This window comes from Thamnophis elegans, chromosome 1, assembly GCF_009769535.1.
Source record: "Thamnophis elegans isolate rThaEle1 chromosome 1, rThaEle1.pri, whole genome shotgun sequence".
Taxonomy (NCBI): domain Eukaryota; kingdom Metazoa; phylum Chordata; class Lepidosauria; order Squamata; family Colubridae; genus Thamnophis; species Thamnophis elegans.
In genome coordinates this window covers 118,288,401-118,304,938 of record NC_045541.1, presented here as the reverse complement: position 1 = coordinate 118,304,938, position 16,538 = coordinate 118,288,401, and the positions used below count along the sequence as shown (strand labels likewise).

Genomic DNA, 16,538 nt, shown 5'->3' with positions numbered 1-16,538 from the left:
AGGGGAGTGTGCTGATTTATTTCCCTAATTGACCGTGGCAGTCAATCCAAGAAAGGAAGGGAGAGAAAATATATCCAAAAGTAAACTTGTATCTTTTCAAAAGAGTTAATGTAATAATAATAATAAATTATCATTTATGATCATAAATGATTCCCCACTTAATAAAGTTTGTGCTGTTTTATTCTGTTGTGAATAGAACCTGCTTTTGGAAAAGACTGTTGTATGTGATCTGCTATGAGCATGCTTTGAATATTGTAAAGATAAATGAATTACAGGAATTGTTCTAGTTAATAATTAGGAAATTTAGGATTACACATTTGAAAGACACTGGGTTGAGAAGCCCTAATCTTTGCATTTTTGTTGTTTCTTTCTCCATGATTTTGTTATTAGGTAACCAAATGTATGGTATATTTTTTTAATATGAAAAAAAAATCAGTTCTACTGTCACTTCTTCAGTAGATCATGTTTTTATCGAATCATTATCAGCATTTTATACTTCACCTCTTATTCTTTGTTCTATCTCTGAATAGCGAACCATGGATAGCTGCTTGCAGACAAAATAGAATCACGTCTCCACTGGTATTTTTTGTGAAACTCTAAGAACCAACTCAGCTGGCATTATGGATAAGAGGTGTTATGGCTGTGCATCAAAGTTTACTGTCTTCAAGAAACAGGCAAGTTTTTCTTCACTACTCAGTGTCAACACTTCCAGAAATGTAACTTGATAAATCTGTCGAGAGAAATGCGATCTCATACAGTAAAATATGAAATTCTCTTCCAGTAGAATTCATACAGATTTCATGTTTCAGATTCATGCTTCCTTTGGTTCCTGTAATCAATTTTAGATATTTTAAATATTTCTAGTTACTTTAATATTTTATATGTATTTGTTTTTATGGATGTTTGGTCCTATATACTGCCCAGAGTCTGTTGGAGTTGGGCAGCTATAACAAATTTGATATTAATAAATAAATGAGCAAAGTCTCTACCTTTCAGTTTCAGTTGTTTGATTGTTTTGTTTTTCTATAATAAAATAACCAATAAGGGATCTTTCCTTAAAAGGTCCCAGAGGATGCGTTCTGGTTTCACTTTGAAGAGTGATCTGTCTGTTTTGATGCACAGTGAGTGGAGAATTCACATAAAATGAATTAAATAGGTTATGTGAAGTACAATGATGAACACATATATTAATGCTAAAATATGCTGATGCATGATGCTGATGCATGATTCCATGTCATCTTTTTCGTTACATGATTGAAAATAACTTAGATTTTGAGAAGAGTTGAAAGCATATTATTGCTTTTAAGAAGTTATCCAGTAAATATCAATGTTTTATCTGCCAGTGCATCACTAATGATGTTTTATCCTTCTTAAAACTAGGTGGGAGGAACTCATAAATGGTGGGGGGAAATAATTTAAATAATAGCATATGACACCAACTTCTCCCTAAGGAAAATATGAAAAGACTTCTTCCCAAAAATCTCTATGTCTTGGGGAATTTTGATTAGCTAATGATCACTATAGTATATGCTGTGTCACCTCAATTCTTTCGTTTTCCCTACTCTTTGTTTATTGTTTGCATTGTTGTTTTGATCGATAACTGTTTCAATATTTCTTGCCATTACTTGTTTTAAAAAATAATAGAATGTGAACAGAATAAAATAAACAATATAGCATACAGGTGTTATATTCCGTGCTCCTGTACGTCAAACATGTGCTTTAAAGGAGCCTGGAGGGGGAAAATAACCTTGTTTTCATATTGGCTTTCTACAACAAGAGAACTCGGTTTCAAGCTGACTTGCTTGCTTATTTGTTTGTTTATTATAGCTGTCCATCTCACTTTTACATGGTCTAGGCAGTTTACAATAAATCAAAATAAAATGTAAAATACACAATATAAAAAATCAAAGTAAAACATATAGCAGTCAGGCATAATATAATCAATCACCCACACAACCAGGAAATGAGCTCTAACCATGCCCAGGATCCCTAACCCAGGCACAAAGACCACATTTTCTTCCCCAGGAGGCCTTAACCAGCCAGGAGTGACGTAAATGTAATACAAGGTCCTATCCATCCTGAGACCCTGGTCACTTTCTCAGGCCGAACAGGATCAAACTCTCCCCAGATAACTAAGCTAGACCCAGCTCCAGTAACCACCACAGTATGGAAGTACCTCCTTATGAATCTATATATCTATATCTATATATATCTTCTATCTATTCCGTCTAACCTATCAGATAGATGGGATAGATAGTATATCTATCTATCTATCTATCTATCTATCTATCTATCTATCTATCTATCTATCATCTATCTATCTATCTATCTATCTATCTATCTATCTATCTATCTATCTACCTACCTACCTACCTACCTACCTACCTACCTACCTACCTACCTACCTAAAAATGGCTGTGTGGTGTGTCCAGTATAACTCTGGAATGCATTGAGCAATTTCAACAAAACTTGGTACACATATGACTGTGTGCCACATATGAAACAAATACTGTGGGGGTAAGACACCCCAACACCCCTCAGAGTGTGCATTATGTTAAAATACAGCCTGTTGTGCCTTAAATGGCTTCTACTTTACAGCGCAGTGGAGTTGCCATGGTAACGGCTTTACAGTACTCCACATGAGGCAAGGGGAGAAATCCAACATTAGAAATTACGTTTGGTCTGGGATTATTTTTGAGGACAAATGTATGGATTAGGATAATAAATACCCGGGCAATGCCAGGTTATCAGCTAGTCTTATATAAGGAGGAACCTTCCAGTCGTCCTGCAGCAGTCTGATAAGTGTGCTTCCTCCATTGATTCCCCCCCCCCCCTCTCAGAATGGTTGCAAGAGTTGTGGTCGAGTATTTTGCTCAAGCTGTCTTGGATTCAGTGCCACTGTTCCTCGTTGTGGAGACACTCAGCAGAAGGTTTGCAAGCAGTGCCATGGAGAGTTAACAAGGTAAGAACAGAACTGAATTCTGATCCAATGATGGACTGACAAAATTACAGAGCTCAATCAATTCAAGTGAGTTGCCACTAGCATTCTGTGCATTAGCTGAAATCCACACAATCGTTTGGAAATGCACCACCATATTTCTTATTCTACAATGCTAAAAGATTTTTCTGGGTGATGAATTCTGGAATTAAGTTCAGATGCTTATTGGCTCAGAGTTTCTTTCTCATTTGCGGGGGGGCGGGTTGTATGAGATATATCAACTTTCATGATACCGGACTCTGTGTGACATAAAGAATGTAGACAAGGTTGTGCTATATACAATACTAATGCACTATAAATATATTTATTTTGCACATATTCTGACATCCAAGTGTTAGAGAAATAGATTCAGCCAAATAAAACATTGGTAATTAGTACTAATGTTTATACATTTTATAGTGAAGCAGTTTTAGCCTCTATATTATGATATTCTTATTTTTCTTTTCAGCACACCATCACAGTCAAATTCAGCTAGATGGTCTCCACCAGAGAACTATAAGAAGTGAGTTCCAATAATCACAAAGCCAGTTTTGCTTCGTGATCTTTACATATTTGTAAAACAAAGTGTATATATGTGTTGTGATGAATCACCAGTGGCCTTAGCCATTTAATAGCCATTTTTAAAATTCCTTTACTTGTTGCAGGATTGCATTCCTTGTATTAACAATCCAAAAAAATGTAATTTCTTTCTCAAAATAACTAGAGCAGGACTTTCAACAATTTTCTCACTATAGGTGAAGGTAAAGGTTCCCCTGCACATGCGTGCTAGTCGTTTCCGGCTCTAGGGGCAGTGCACATCTCGTTTCTAAGCTGAAAAGCCAGCACTGTCCGAAGACATCTCTGTGGTCATGTGGCCGGCATGATTAAATGCCGAAGGCAAATGGAGCACTGTTACCTTCCCACTGAAGTGGTCCCTATTTTTCTACTTTTATTTTTACGTGCTTTCAAACTGCTAGGTTGGCAGAAGCTGGGACAAGTAACGGGAGCTCACTCATTTAGGCGGCACTAGAGATTCAAACGGCTGAACTGACAACCTTCTGATAGACAAGCTCAGCGTCTTAGCAACCCTCTGCCAGCAAAATGGAGCTCTGTTTTCGCTGATAGAGGCACTGCGGGCTCATCCTTTTCTATTTCCAGGGCAGCTCTGCAGACCAGATCTAAGCACCCGAGGGCTGGATCTGACCCCCAGGCCTTGAGTTTGACACCCCTGGGTTAGAGTGCAGTATGCAGGCTAACTCTGCCCACAGTCAGGAGTTTGATCCTGACCAGCTCAAGGTTGACTCAGCCTTCCATCCTTCCAAAGTCAGTAAAATGAGGATCCAGATTGTTGGGTCCAATAGGCTGACATTGTAAACATCAGAGTGCTGTAAAGCATAATGGAATGGTATATAATTCTAACTGCAACTGCTATCTGTAAGGACTGATCCATTCATTTGTGCTTATAGGTTGCTGGATGAGTCAGTGCTGTTTTATTTCGGTGAAACATGTGGATGAACTTGGCAAACATCTCTCTGCTTCTGTGTCTTGCAAGGCTCACATGTTATTTGTCACCCAGTGATTAAACTCTGTTGTGTGTGTGTGCGAATCAAGTCTTAGAGAAGCATTTCTGATAATCCCGTTAATTCAGGACTTGTTTTTTGCAGGCGGATTGCAGCTCTTGAAGCTAAGCAGAACCAGACACAGAACCCTCAGAAGGGCTTGGTGAAATCTCAGAGTCAGACAGACGCCAGATATCGTGGGTTATCAAAGAGGATAAGATTCTGATAGAGAGACTGGAGAGGCTCAAGAAGGCAGCAAGGCCTAGTGAGTTGCTCATATTTTCATGCTGGGGTCTGCTGCAGATAGAACATAAATCAGAATTCAAGAACAGAATTCTTAATGTGTGGTTTATACATGCAAACAGAAAAGCTGCCTGACTTACACTCTTGAAACATTTTGTAAAAGAAGGCAATGTGAGCGTCAATGAGCATCTGGGAGTTGAAGTCCACAAGTCTTAAAGTTCCCAAGTTTGGACACCCTTGCCATAGCAGATTAACAATGAGCATGTGAAATTAGATACATATATTCTCTTCCCTCCCTTCCCCCGTAAATTTTTGTTTACAAGTACTTAATGTTGGGTGGTTGCTATTCTCTTAGTTTGTATTACATTCTGAAAATGTTTTGTTACCGGGCTGAGTAACATCATCAGTGTAGGGGGGGAGTGGAGAGAACAATGCAGTAATTTTTCTGTTCACAGCTAAAAGATTGCGTGCCCTTTTTTGAGCAACTTGCTATTTAACAGAGAAGATTTTTGATGGGTGCGTGGTGTGGCCAATATGACAGTTCCGTAACCCAGAATCAACACTGCCAGTTTCTTCATTTTAAAACGTGCCATTTTGCCATTGGCTTATATGTGTCAAATAGTTTTTTGCTTCTTTTGATCACTATTAGCAAATACATCTGCTTTTAAATTGCGCAGAATCTATTCCATCTCAAGCGGAGATAGAATCTAGGCTGGCAGCCCTGAAAGTGAACTCTGGAAGACCCATTCCGACAGCTCAAGAGATGGAGGACCGTTTGGCAGCCTTGAAAGGCAGAACCCTTCCATCTGCAGCCCCCAGACCCGTAAGTTACCATTGCTTAAAAACAAACCTTTCCCAGGTTTTTCTAGCCAGGCAAAATGCTTGAAAATTATCTGGCTGTTTTCCCCCAGATTGCTATGTTTAAATGGGACAGAAAGGAAATCATTCATATACAGGCAGTCATTCTTTTAACTGTACTAATTAATTAATTAATGTAATTTACCTCTATTGCTTTGGTCAGGTATACGAGGCCTCCAACAGCAAGACCCAGGTGGAGCAATCAGACGACCTGCTGAACCAGATGGCTGAAGAAGTCGCCATTGATGAGAGTGGAGCTTCAAGATTACAACACAAGGTTTCTCTTTAGCGTTAATATGGATTCTTAGTTTTGACGTAGAAATGGAAGCAAGTAGTCCTGAAATCTCGTGCAACAAAGTGCCCCTCCCACTGTTCTTGATCAAGGGGTTGCAATGATGGCCCTTCCAGAGTTTTGCATTGATTCCAAGCCCTCCTCCCATTGTTGGGATTAAAAAAAATTACTATTGGTTCTATGGGTGTGGCTTGGTGGGCATGGCATTGCTTGGTGGGCATGGCAGGGGAAGGATGCTGTAAAATCTCCCCTTCCCACTCCAGAGGAAAGTTTACTGCAAAATCCCCATTCCCTTCTGATCAGATGGGACTTAGCAGGTAGAGAATAGATGGGGGCAGGGGCGGTCAGAGGTGGTATTTATCTGTTCTCCGAACTACTTAAAATTTCCGCTACTGGTTCTCCAAACTGGTCAGAACTGCTGAATGCCACCTCAGCCTTTTCTTTAGCACTCAGTTCAAGTTTGGTGAATAATTGCCACTAAAATCCTACGGTTTCTATTTGTCTTCAGATTTTATTGAGATAATGTCACTACTTATTAATGGATGAATCAAATAATTGCCTATTCAGTCTCTGCTTTAAGACAACCAGCAAGAAAATAATCTGCCATCTTGTGCTCCATTATCAAAGAGCACTTCACTGTCAAAAACTTTTTCCTAAGGCTCATCTGAATTTGCATTTTCCTAACATGGTTATTATTTGGTGCTTGCATTCAGGGAAGGTAGAGAGTAGATTATTACTTTCTTTGGCATGTGACACCCTGTCAGATATTTGAAAGAGCTATCATATTAATAGTCTTATCCCCAGTCAAGACAACTCTTTCTGTAGGCTATAGGGATTCTTGTTTCCTGCCTTGTTTGACACAGCCTTTTTGAGTGCTGAGTGCTGAGTGCTGACAGGAGGAAACTCTTAGATCAGAGGCTGACTGAAGATTAAAAAATACTATTCAATTTGTATGGGAAAGACAGAAGAGACGGGTGACCGGCTATAAACCTTTGAATTATCTCGTGTCTTTTAAAATCTCATATTCTAACTTATTTATTATGAGACAAGTAGCAATTGATGAATAAACTGACTCTAGTATGATTAAACTGTGGCATAATTAAGAATGTTTAGACCCTGACGTGTTTTATTTTTGGCAAATCATTGTAATGGCTGAGTGATTGTGGTGCAGCTATGAATTCTCTACGTTTCTGCTGTTTCAGAAGTGAGGACACAGAACTGGAATGATTTAAATCAAACAGATGGCACTGCGGGCATTTCCGAACTGTCTCTCAGGCAGTTGGAGGAGGAGAAAACTAAACTCTTGGCACAGGCTGCTGCTGAACTCAGGGAGGAGAACACGAGGGAGAAAAGATTTGGAAGTGGCCAAGCGATTGGCAGTTCTGAAAGGCAAGATCCTGAGACAGGTACAGTATGTAACAAAAAGGTATTCAGGTCAGCTCTGGAAGACTTTAGTTCAGTGGTGGGATTCAGCTGCTGTAACAATAGGTTTGCTGAGCATGTGCACAGTGTATTTGAAAACAGCTCTAAAACTTACCTTCTACTGTAGCCCTGGTGAATAAAACGGCTGAGGCATGGCAATTCACTCTGCCATGCCTATCAATTGGGCTTCAAACAAAGGAAATATAAGACAGACTAGCACTGGAGTGTGTGGTCGGGATCAACTGATCGCCAGAACTACCAGTTTGCACAAACCAGTCCGAACCAGTTGAATCCCACCCCTGCTTTAGTTTATTTGACAACAAATCTTGGTTGACTAATAGTCATAATTCTCAGAAGAACGTCCATTTCCTGGTGCTAGGATTTTGATTCATTTAAAAGCAGATAATTAATAGGTATTGATAGCTGGGAAGAGATGTTAACAGAAATTGTTTGTTTCAGAAGTAAAGCTGTGAAACCAAAGCTCTCTTTGTTCCAACGGGCTAGACAGAGTACATTCATGGGGTTTTTCCAAGCCTGGCACCAGCATGCGGCATTGCTCAGCAGCTGATGGGCTGATGGGCTCTTTTGTTTTTGCTTTTCAAGATTTGGATTATGATTTATGCAATCATCCTGATGACGTGTCAGTTTAGGGCATAGTGATCATGGTGGCACAACTGATTGGCTCACTGCTGTTGTTTTCTGTAGGATATGTCTATATCCAAATGGGAGGTTCTGACCTTGGGTTAATCCTCCACAGGAGGTTTTTGCAAATGCTTCCTCCACCCTAAGTTTATTGATTTTTACATCTCAAGTATACTTCTTTAAACAGCTTCACTTCAATATTAACCCCTAATATTGCTCATATAATTGTCCCACTGGCATATCAGCAGCATACTACCGTGTTTCCCCGAAAATACGACATGTCCTGATACTAATCCCAATCAGACTTTTCAGTACATGGGTAAAAATAAGCCCCCCGAATAACCCCCCCCCCCCAAAAAAAACTACTTAAACACATGAGCGACTAGAGACGGCAGGCTTTTCGGAAATTCACCAAATCCGAAAGGTAGGGGTAATGTAGGGTAGGTGTGGGGCATGGGTGAGGAGAAAGGAGAGGGTTGTGGTTGTTGTTTTTTTGCACGTTTAAATGTGTCATATTTTGCACCCTGGTCTCCTTCAGTCCCATGCTGGATAGTTGCAGCGATGGGAGGAGGAGGCTGTGCGAGTGGGGAAGCTTGGAGGTTAAAGGAGGGGAGAGGCGCTAAGAAAGTCCTCTTTTTCTTTAGCAGTCTCCCCCCCCCCCCCCCCCCGATGCCAAGCATCCACCCGCCTCATCTCCACCCTGTTCAGCTGGCGTGGCTCTGCTTTTTGCAAAGAAAAGAAAAGGAGGGGTGGAGGAGGGGGAAAAAAGTCCCAGACACTAGAGAAGAATCCCCATCAATCAGCCTTCGCATTAAACTCTCTGTGGACATTAGCGAGAGGAAGTGCATTAGGAGCTTTTAAGTCCCTGGAAATGAAGGGCAAGAAATGCACCTTGCAGGATATTGAATACCCCATTAAGCTGCGCCTCCCACACACACACTTTCCCTTCCTCTCCTGCCCTTCTCTCTCTCTTTTTTTGTTTTTTGATGAGCCCCGCCGAGTCCGAGCCATCACAGCCAGCCAGCCAGCCTCGCTCGCTTGGCAAGTGCTGGTTTTCAGAAACTGAAGCAAAGTCTCATGACCTGGGCCATCCCCCCCCCCCAATAATAAGGCCATGACCATATTTCAGGGGTCATATAAAATAAGACCTTGTCTTATTTTCAGGGGAACACGATACCACAGTCATTTCACTCACGAAGCCAAGAAACTAAAGAAAACAAAGCTGGCCCTTTTCTTTTAGTAGAAACCTAATATGTAGAAATCAGTATATGGAGGGATTTTTTTTTCCAAAACAAACATACAAATCCTCCTTTACATACTGTAGAAAGTGTATCAGTTGGTTACAAAGGCTTTTGTGCATCTCTTCCACCGTCATCAAATATAATGCATATTAATTCTAATATTTTAACTCAGATATTTATTATATTACCATCATCATACCTCACTTTTATTTGACTATATTTATTTAAACTCCATCATAAAATATACCAAGATTTAATACATAACCACATGCTGGCATTTCATTTGCTTATTTATAAAATCCTCCATTAACATTATACCTTCATATCCTGTTTTAGCTAAACATCCATAATATTTAATACCAAAATTTTCTAATCCTGTATGGAGGGATTTTTTAAATTAATACAGAGCTAAAATGAATTGTGATATTGCAGGTAAACTGTGAGTGGCACATGTACAGTGAGCTGCCAACATTAATATGTTAGATTATCTCTGGCATGGAAAAAGGCAAACCTCTGATGCTTAGACATCACACTGGCTTTGAGAAGGTGGTGTCAGAAGTGATATACCACTCTGAATCCTTCCGGAAAGAGAAAGTAACACAACGCTTTTGAGGATAAATAAGAACAGATCAATTACAGAGGAGAAAATAATGTTTTTGAGAAAAGGATCAAGGAAAACAAAGATGAGGAGGATGGCCGACTGGCTGCCTTGAGACCAAAGAATGTGTGTATTAGAGGATGGGATGGAGATTATTTGAAGATCTTTCAGGACCTTTCAAATCAGAACTGATAGAAGTTGGGCTGTCCCTTATTCTCTCTTCTGCTTTATAAGGACTTGAAAGATTACAGGTCCCACTGTATGAGAGAACTTATGGAAGGCAAGGCAGTATGTTGTACAGCACGATCTGTGGATGTTTGCAGTAACTTGAAATGATAAAAATGATGAAATGTTGAAAAGCTACCTTTATGAAATCATCATTATATCTTTAGTTTTCTTTTTTCTTTCTTCAACAGTTACTTTGGATGATTACAAACTCCCTAATAGTGATGAAGAAGAGGAGGAAGCCATCCAGAGAGTTTTGAAACAGGTCTCTTGCAGCTGACATTACTTCTGCAGAGTTAATCTACTTCACACCCAAGCCTGGTTTTTCCCTGTGTATTAACCTTTTTAAACTCCTGAGTGGGTTCAGAAAATGTGGCTTTGTAAGTTTTGCAGAGGGATGCGGTGGCTCAGTGGCTAAGATGCTGAGCTTGTCAATCAGAAAGGTCGGCAGTTCAGCGATTCGAATCCCTAGCACCGCCTGAAGGAGTGAGCTCCCGTTACTTGTCCCAGCTTCTGCCAACCCAGCAGTTCGAAAGCATGTAAAAATGCAAGTAGAAAAATAGGAACCACCTTTGGTGGGAAGATAACAGTGTTCCGTGTGCCTTCAGTGTTTAGTCATGCTGGTCACATGACCACATAGACGTCTTTGGACAGCGCTGGGTCTTCGGCTTTGAAACAGAGATAAGAACCGCCCCCTAGAGTCGGGAACGTAGCACATACCTTACCTTAAGTTTTGTAGCTGAATAAGAATTTGAAATTTGAAATGCTTATTTAGATGGACGTTTGCTAAACTGAAAATTAAGAGAGTAGAAGGGAGCAGACTCTGAGGGAACTTGTTCTTTGAAAGAGAGATGAATGATAAATAAATTTAATAAATAAGTTTATTGTATATTTTATTTTTTTGTTACCAGCTTACTGAAGAAGCAGCTCTGGATGAAGCAAGCGGCTTCAATATTTCCCCAAATCAGTCTGCAATTGTGCAGTCGAAATCTACTGAGAAAACCAAGGTGAGCAACGCCCCTGGATATACGCATGCACGGCATTGTTAAGCTTGTATCTTCAGGACTGCAACTAAGAGCCAACAAATAGTTAGATACCTCAAATACCCGTGGATCTTATCCTGAAGCTGAAAGACAAATAGTTTCCCCAGCGTCAACTTGACCCAAGCTTAATACTTAACCGTCATTTTGCACAGGGCTGGCCAGTTTCTATACAGAATTGGCAGCAGCCTGCCAGGTTTGGATAGTATGGTTGATGTTCATGTAAGCACGGGAAAGTGAATGGGAATGCATTCTTGAATTGTCAGGCATTAAAAACAGGTACATTTCAGTTGTCTAAAGAATTATTATAGGTATTTTAGTAATCCTACAACTGCACTGGATAGAGGCTATGTAGAAGAGATGCAAGCCTTAAACCAGGGCATCTTGGCTCAGAATGCACACTGCTTTTCCTGTCAAATACCCAACTTGGATATTTGCTTAGCATACATTCAAAATAAATTTAGGCTGCAATCTTATACTGTATTCAGTTAAATTACTTCTGAGTAGGTAAACGTAGCATTAGAAACCAGAGTTCCTGAACTCTCTGTTCTTCTATGTTCTTGCCTCTGACTTTGATTTCTCAGCCTATACTAGAGGTTGGCAACTCATGGCTCTGGAGCCGCATGTGGCTCTTTCATCCCTCTGCTGTGGCTCCTGTCACCAGTCAGCGCCACAATTTTGAGAGGAGCTTCCAGTTTGTGGAGGCGGGGTGGGGAGCATAACATGCCAGGAGGAGACTCTGTGGCAAGGGGCCAGTTTTCCGGTTGGCTCCACAATTGATAGGGCTTTCAGCAGGACAGGTAGAAAAAGGACACTGCACTAAGAGGAGACTCAATGGTAGGGGAACCGGACTTCCAGTCGGCTCCAGAATTGAATAGGGGGCTTCCGGTTAGGACCTTTGTGGCTCCTGGTGTTTTCTTTTCTGTGGGAAACGGGTGCAAATGGCCCTTTGAATATTTCAGGTTGCTGACCCCTGGCCTACACCTTCTAAGTACCCAGCTCATCTTTCTCCCTCCTACCATCTGATTAATGCATTTATTTTTGAATGGAATAAAATATGAAATGACAACCTCTTGTTAAATGTCCACTCATGGTACCCAAATAGCTATTTCGGAAATACATTTTGGGTTTCATTGATGAATAGATGTAGTGGAAATGTATGGAAGAAGACAGTGATGCCTATGTCCACACCTGTCCTTTAAAACCAGGAGGAACCCTTACTATGGATTTTCCATAAGGTGGTCGCATTTGTGTATCTCCTCCATTAGGCCCCAGCTCCAGCTATTGCTAAACAGCTAATCTGGCCGGCCAAAGTACCAGACAGTGATGAGGAAGAATTACCCTGGTGCTGTATCTGCAATGAAGATGCCACTGTGCGTTGCCACAGCTGTGATGATGACCTCTATTGCCAGCGCTGCTTCAGGTAACAGACCAAGTGTTATTGGGTAAGATGCAAGTTCTCTTGCTAGTTCTTTAGGACAAAGAAAGGCTGAAGCAAACCTCTTGAACTGAAGATTCCATAAATGAATCAGCATAATTGCCGGAATATATAGTGTTAAAACTACAGACTACCTTCATATGTCTGTCTCATACGTCAACGTTTGGTTACTTTGCTTATAGTACCCAACTCTCCTGATTGGCATAGCCAACGTTTGCCCAATATTGGCTAAATTTCCTGTTTTGGTTTTAGGGAAAGCCACGATGAGTATGATTGGAAGGAGCACAGAACATCTGGCTATCGTCCTCCCCGCCAGCAAAAATGAACCCAAAGAGCAGGATGGGAAAGGTTTGAAAAAGGCATCAGCCAGAAATTTTTCCTCTGTGCATCAGCTGGGCCACAAAAATCAACTGTGGAATCCTGAGGAAGGACAAACCTACACTTGGCAAGAACAAGCATTCGCAATGAAGTTAAATGAGACACTGAAGCTGGTTTGTTTTGTGAATAAACCATGGAGAGGGATATGGTTAAATAGGAAGGTTATTGTGCTCCTGAGGACTATGATTAGTGGAAAAATATAATATGAATATTTAAAAAGATAATAAAGGATATGAAGAAAATGGTGCAATGAACTTGTACTCTGTTTCTCTGTTACAAAAAAAATAGAGCCTTATATTTCTGATTATTAGCAGCATCAAAAAAAATTAAGTCACTTTAAAAATTATGTACTGTCCTCAAAAAGAAACTGTTGCCTTAGGCTGTCCATTGACATTCCTGAGGCTGCCTAATTGGATTGAGGTTCACATCTGCTTCATGTACATTCCAGCATGCCTCCCATTGAGACTCCTCAAGATCATGAAGTGTTTGGGGCTTTACAGGATATGGAAAAGTCTTTGCAGAGACCAAGCGAAATAGTCAGTGTCATTCCAGGTTGATATCTGTAAAAGGGCTTCTGTTACCTTATGCTGATTTCATAACCCAGCTATGCCTCCATTCACTAATTTTTTCTTTCAGTTATATCAATCATCTGTTGAAATGCACATGGGGAAAGGTGTTTAAGAAACTATGAAATTGAGACTTTTCAGATACTTAATTCCTGAGACATCATTTTTTTCATTTCAGGTGTATGTCATTCCTCTCCTCACTGTCATGTTTCACTAGAATTGTTCCTCCTGGAGCACCTGGTGAAGAGAATTGTGTCCACTTGCCTTTCTCCTCCAGGTTTCAGGCATCAGGAGGCATAAACATCCAGCTAGGATGTTTTCCCAAAAATAAGATTGGGTCTTATATTAATTTTTGCTCCAAAAGATGTTTTGGGGTTTATTTTCAGGTTAGGTCTTACTATGGGGGGAATACAGTACTAAATGTGCCTGACTGACAATCTTAACGGGGCCTTATTTTGGAGGGCAGGTCTTATATTATGAACATCCTGAAAAAACATGCTAGGGCTTATTTTCCAGTTGGGTCTTATTTTCAGAGAAACACAGTATTAATTCAGCCCACTGCTACCTCATTGATGTTCATTGTTGGCCTTACGATACATGCACAATATATGGGATGGGGGAGGGAGCCAAGATGGCTCTTGATACCCTTCCAAATTCTCTTGACAATTAACCATAAACCTCATATTGCTGTAGTTATTTCCTCATCTTGTCATCTCTTCTATATGAGAGGTTCTCTCTGTAGGTATAGTTTACAGAATGGGATGTATGTTTTGTTAGTGATTTGTTTCTTGTTTTAAACTTGGGAATCAACAAACGATTTCCATTAGTGTATGATTTCCAATATACAATGCACTTTCAATTTAAATAATTAAACTAAGTCATTCTTTTTCATTTTATTTAAATTTCATTATTTTATCTATTTTTAAATTTTCTTTATCCCCTCCTGTCTTGTGGTAAGGTCTTCAGTATGTTCCGCAAAGGTTAAAGCAGCCCTTAAAATGAATATTTCAGATGAAAGGAGCCGAGGTGGCGCAGTGGGTAGAGTGCAGTACTGCAGCCACTTCAGCTGACTGCTAGCTGCAGTTCGGCGGTTCAAATCTCACCGGCTCAAGGTTGACTCAGCCTTCCACCCTTCCTAGGTGGGTAAAATGAGGACACAGACTGTGGGGGCAATATGCTGACTCTGTAAACCGCTTAGAGAGGGCTGAAAGCCCTATGAAGCGGTATAGAAGTCTAACTGCTATTGCTATTGCTATGACAATCTCACAAAATAATAAATGAGTTTACATGCCCCTTTTTTGTTCTGCTTTTCTCCAAATTAACTTAGTCTTGAATATATGAATCCATATGGCCAAATTATTCTACATATCTGAATTTAGGGCAATAAACTAACTTTTCTTCCCAGATTGACAACTGCAGAAATTGAATTTAGCAATAGGAATAGCACTTAGACTTACCGTATTTTTCGGAGTATAAGATGCACCGGAGTATAAGATGCACCAAGATTTTGAAGAGGCAAATTTTAAAAAAAAGGGTTTGCATCCTGCAGACCTCCCAAAAATGGCCTGTTTTTCACAAAAATGGGCCCATTTTTCCCCCAAAAAGAGGGCACGAATAGCCTTTAGGAGGCTTGTAGAGTGCTCCTGGGGGCTGGGGGAGGGAAATGGGTGGGGGGCCAAAAACAAGCAAAAAAAATGGCCCATTTCTTTCTCATTAAAGGGCATGAATAGCTTTTAGGAGGCTTATAGAGTGCTCCTGGGGGCTGGGGGAGGGAAATGGCCTGTTTTCACTCATTTCTGCCCTCCCCAGCCCCCAGGAACACTCTGGAAGCCTCCTAAAGGCTCTGCACGGCCATTTTGGTGAAGGGGCGGGGTTTCAGGAGGCAAAAAATGCTGTATTCAGTATATAAGACGCACCCAGATTTTCAGCCTTTTTTTTTTGAGGGAAACAGGTTCGTCTTATGCGGTATATACTGCTTCATAGTGCTTTTACAGCCCTCTCTAAGCTGTTTACAGAGTCAGCATATTGCCCACAACAATTCAGGTCCTCATTTTACCCACCTCAGAAGGATGAAAGGCTGAGTCACCCTTGAGCCGGTGAGATTCGAACTGCCAAACTGCAGCTAGCAATCAGCTGAAGTAGCCTGTAGTACTGTACTCTAACCACTGTGCCACCTTGGCTCTTAAATTTATCTGTTTTAACAAGTTAAGATTGTGTTCAGCAACTTAAAAGGCCAACAACAACAAAAACACTCTGGCATTAATTTATATCTATCAGTAGCTGATCTCGTAATAATATCCTCACTGAAACTTTTGTCCTTTGCATGTAATTGTGACTTGGGTGAATTAAAGGACAACCTTCTATGCCAAGTCATGAATTTAGCAAGAATCTCAATGCAATCAGATATGGACAGACAAAGAGATTCATTCAAATTGTCCCAGGTTCTATGGTAATTGCAAGATAAATAAATCCAGTAATGCCTGCACAATTTCTAGCATTGTAGCAATGTACGTATTATCAGGTTTGGATACCTTCCAAAGGCGCAATAAATACTTCAAAGAGCAGCAAGTTTTATGTGTCACATAAAAATGGCAAATATTTAATTGATGGTTCTGTATTGGGAAATAATGGCAAGTTTTTACAATGCTTGTGGAATCTAGTTTGAAAGTTAATAATTTACTTACACATTTAAGCACATTAGAACACTAAAAGTATATCACAAAGATTAAATCAATGAACAAATCATTGAAATCCCCCAGGAAACCAATAAATAAGCTTTCAAAAAAATCAACAATAATTACACTGGGTTTTGGAAAAATCACTCAGTTATGGATTGATATTAAAATATAACAATAAAGTTCACAAGGGAGGAACAAACCAACAACGCATAAAAGAAGCTATGCAAGAACACTAAACAAGCATAAACACTGCAGCAACCATGAACGTCAGCAAAAGGAAACAGGAAGGAAACATCTTCCAACAAAATGGATTTCAAAACAACTTTATCAAAAAGTACCTGACCACTTAATCCAATATAGCACAACCAATACAAACTGAAA

At 40.1% G+C, this 16,538-nt stretch overlaps 1 protein-coding gene across 1 annotated transcript; it reads left to right on the top strand.

Annotated features, from left to right (window-relative positions):
* The first annotated feature begins 534 nt into the window (after window positions 1-534).
* Window positions 535-13,179, top strand: ZFYVE19 (zinc finger FYVE-type containing 19). Its single transcript, XM_032231669.1, is given in 13 exon segments — window positions 535-674; window positions 2,841-2,962; window positions 3,447-3,500; window positions 4,642-4,742; window positions 4,745-4,801; window positions 5,457-5,602; window positions 5,801-5,897; window positions 5,900-5,914; window positions 7,132-7,335; window positions 10,249-10,322; window positions 10,969-11,064; window positions 12,366-12,520; window positions 12,788-13,179. Coding segments are annotated over 13 exon segments (1,248 nt in total). The 5' UTR covers window positions 535-620; the 3' UTR covers window positions 12,861-13,179.
* The last annotated feature ends 3,359 nt before the right edge of the window (window positions 13,180-16,538 follow it).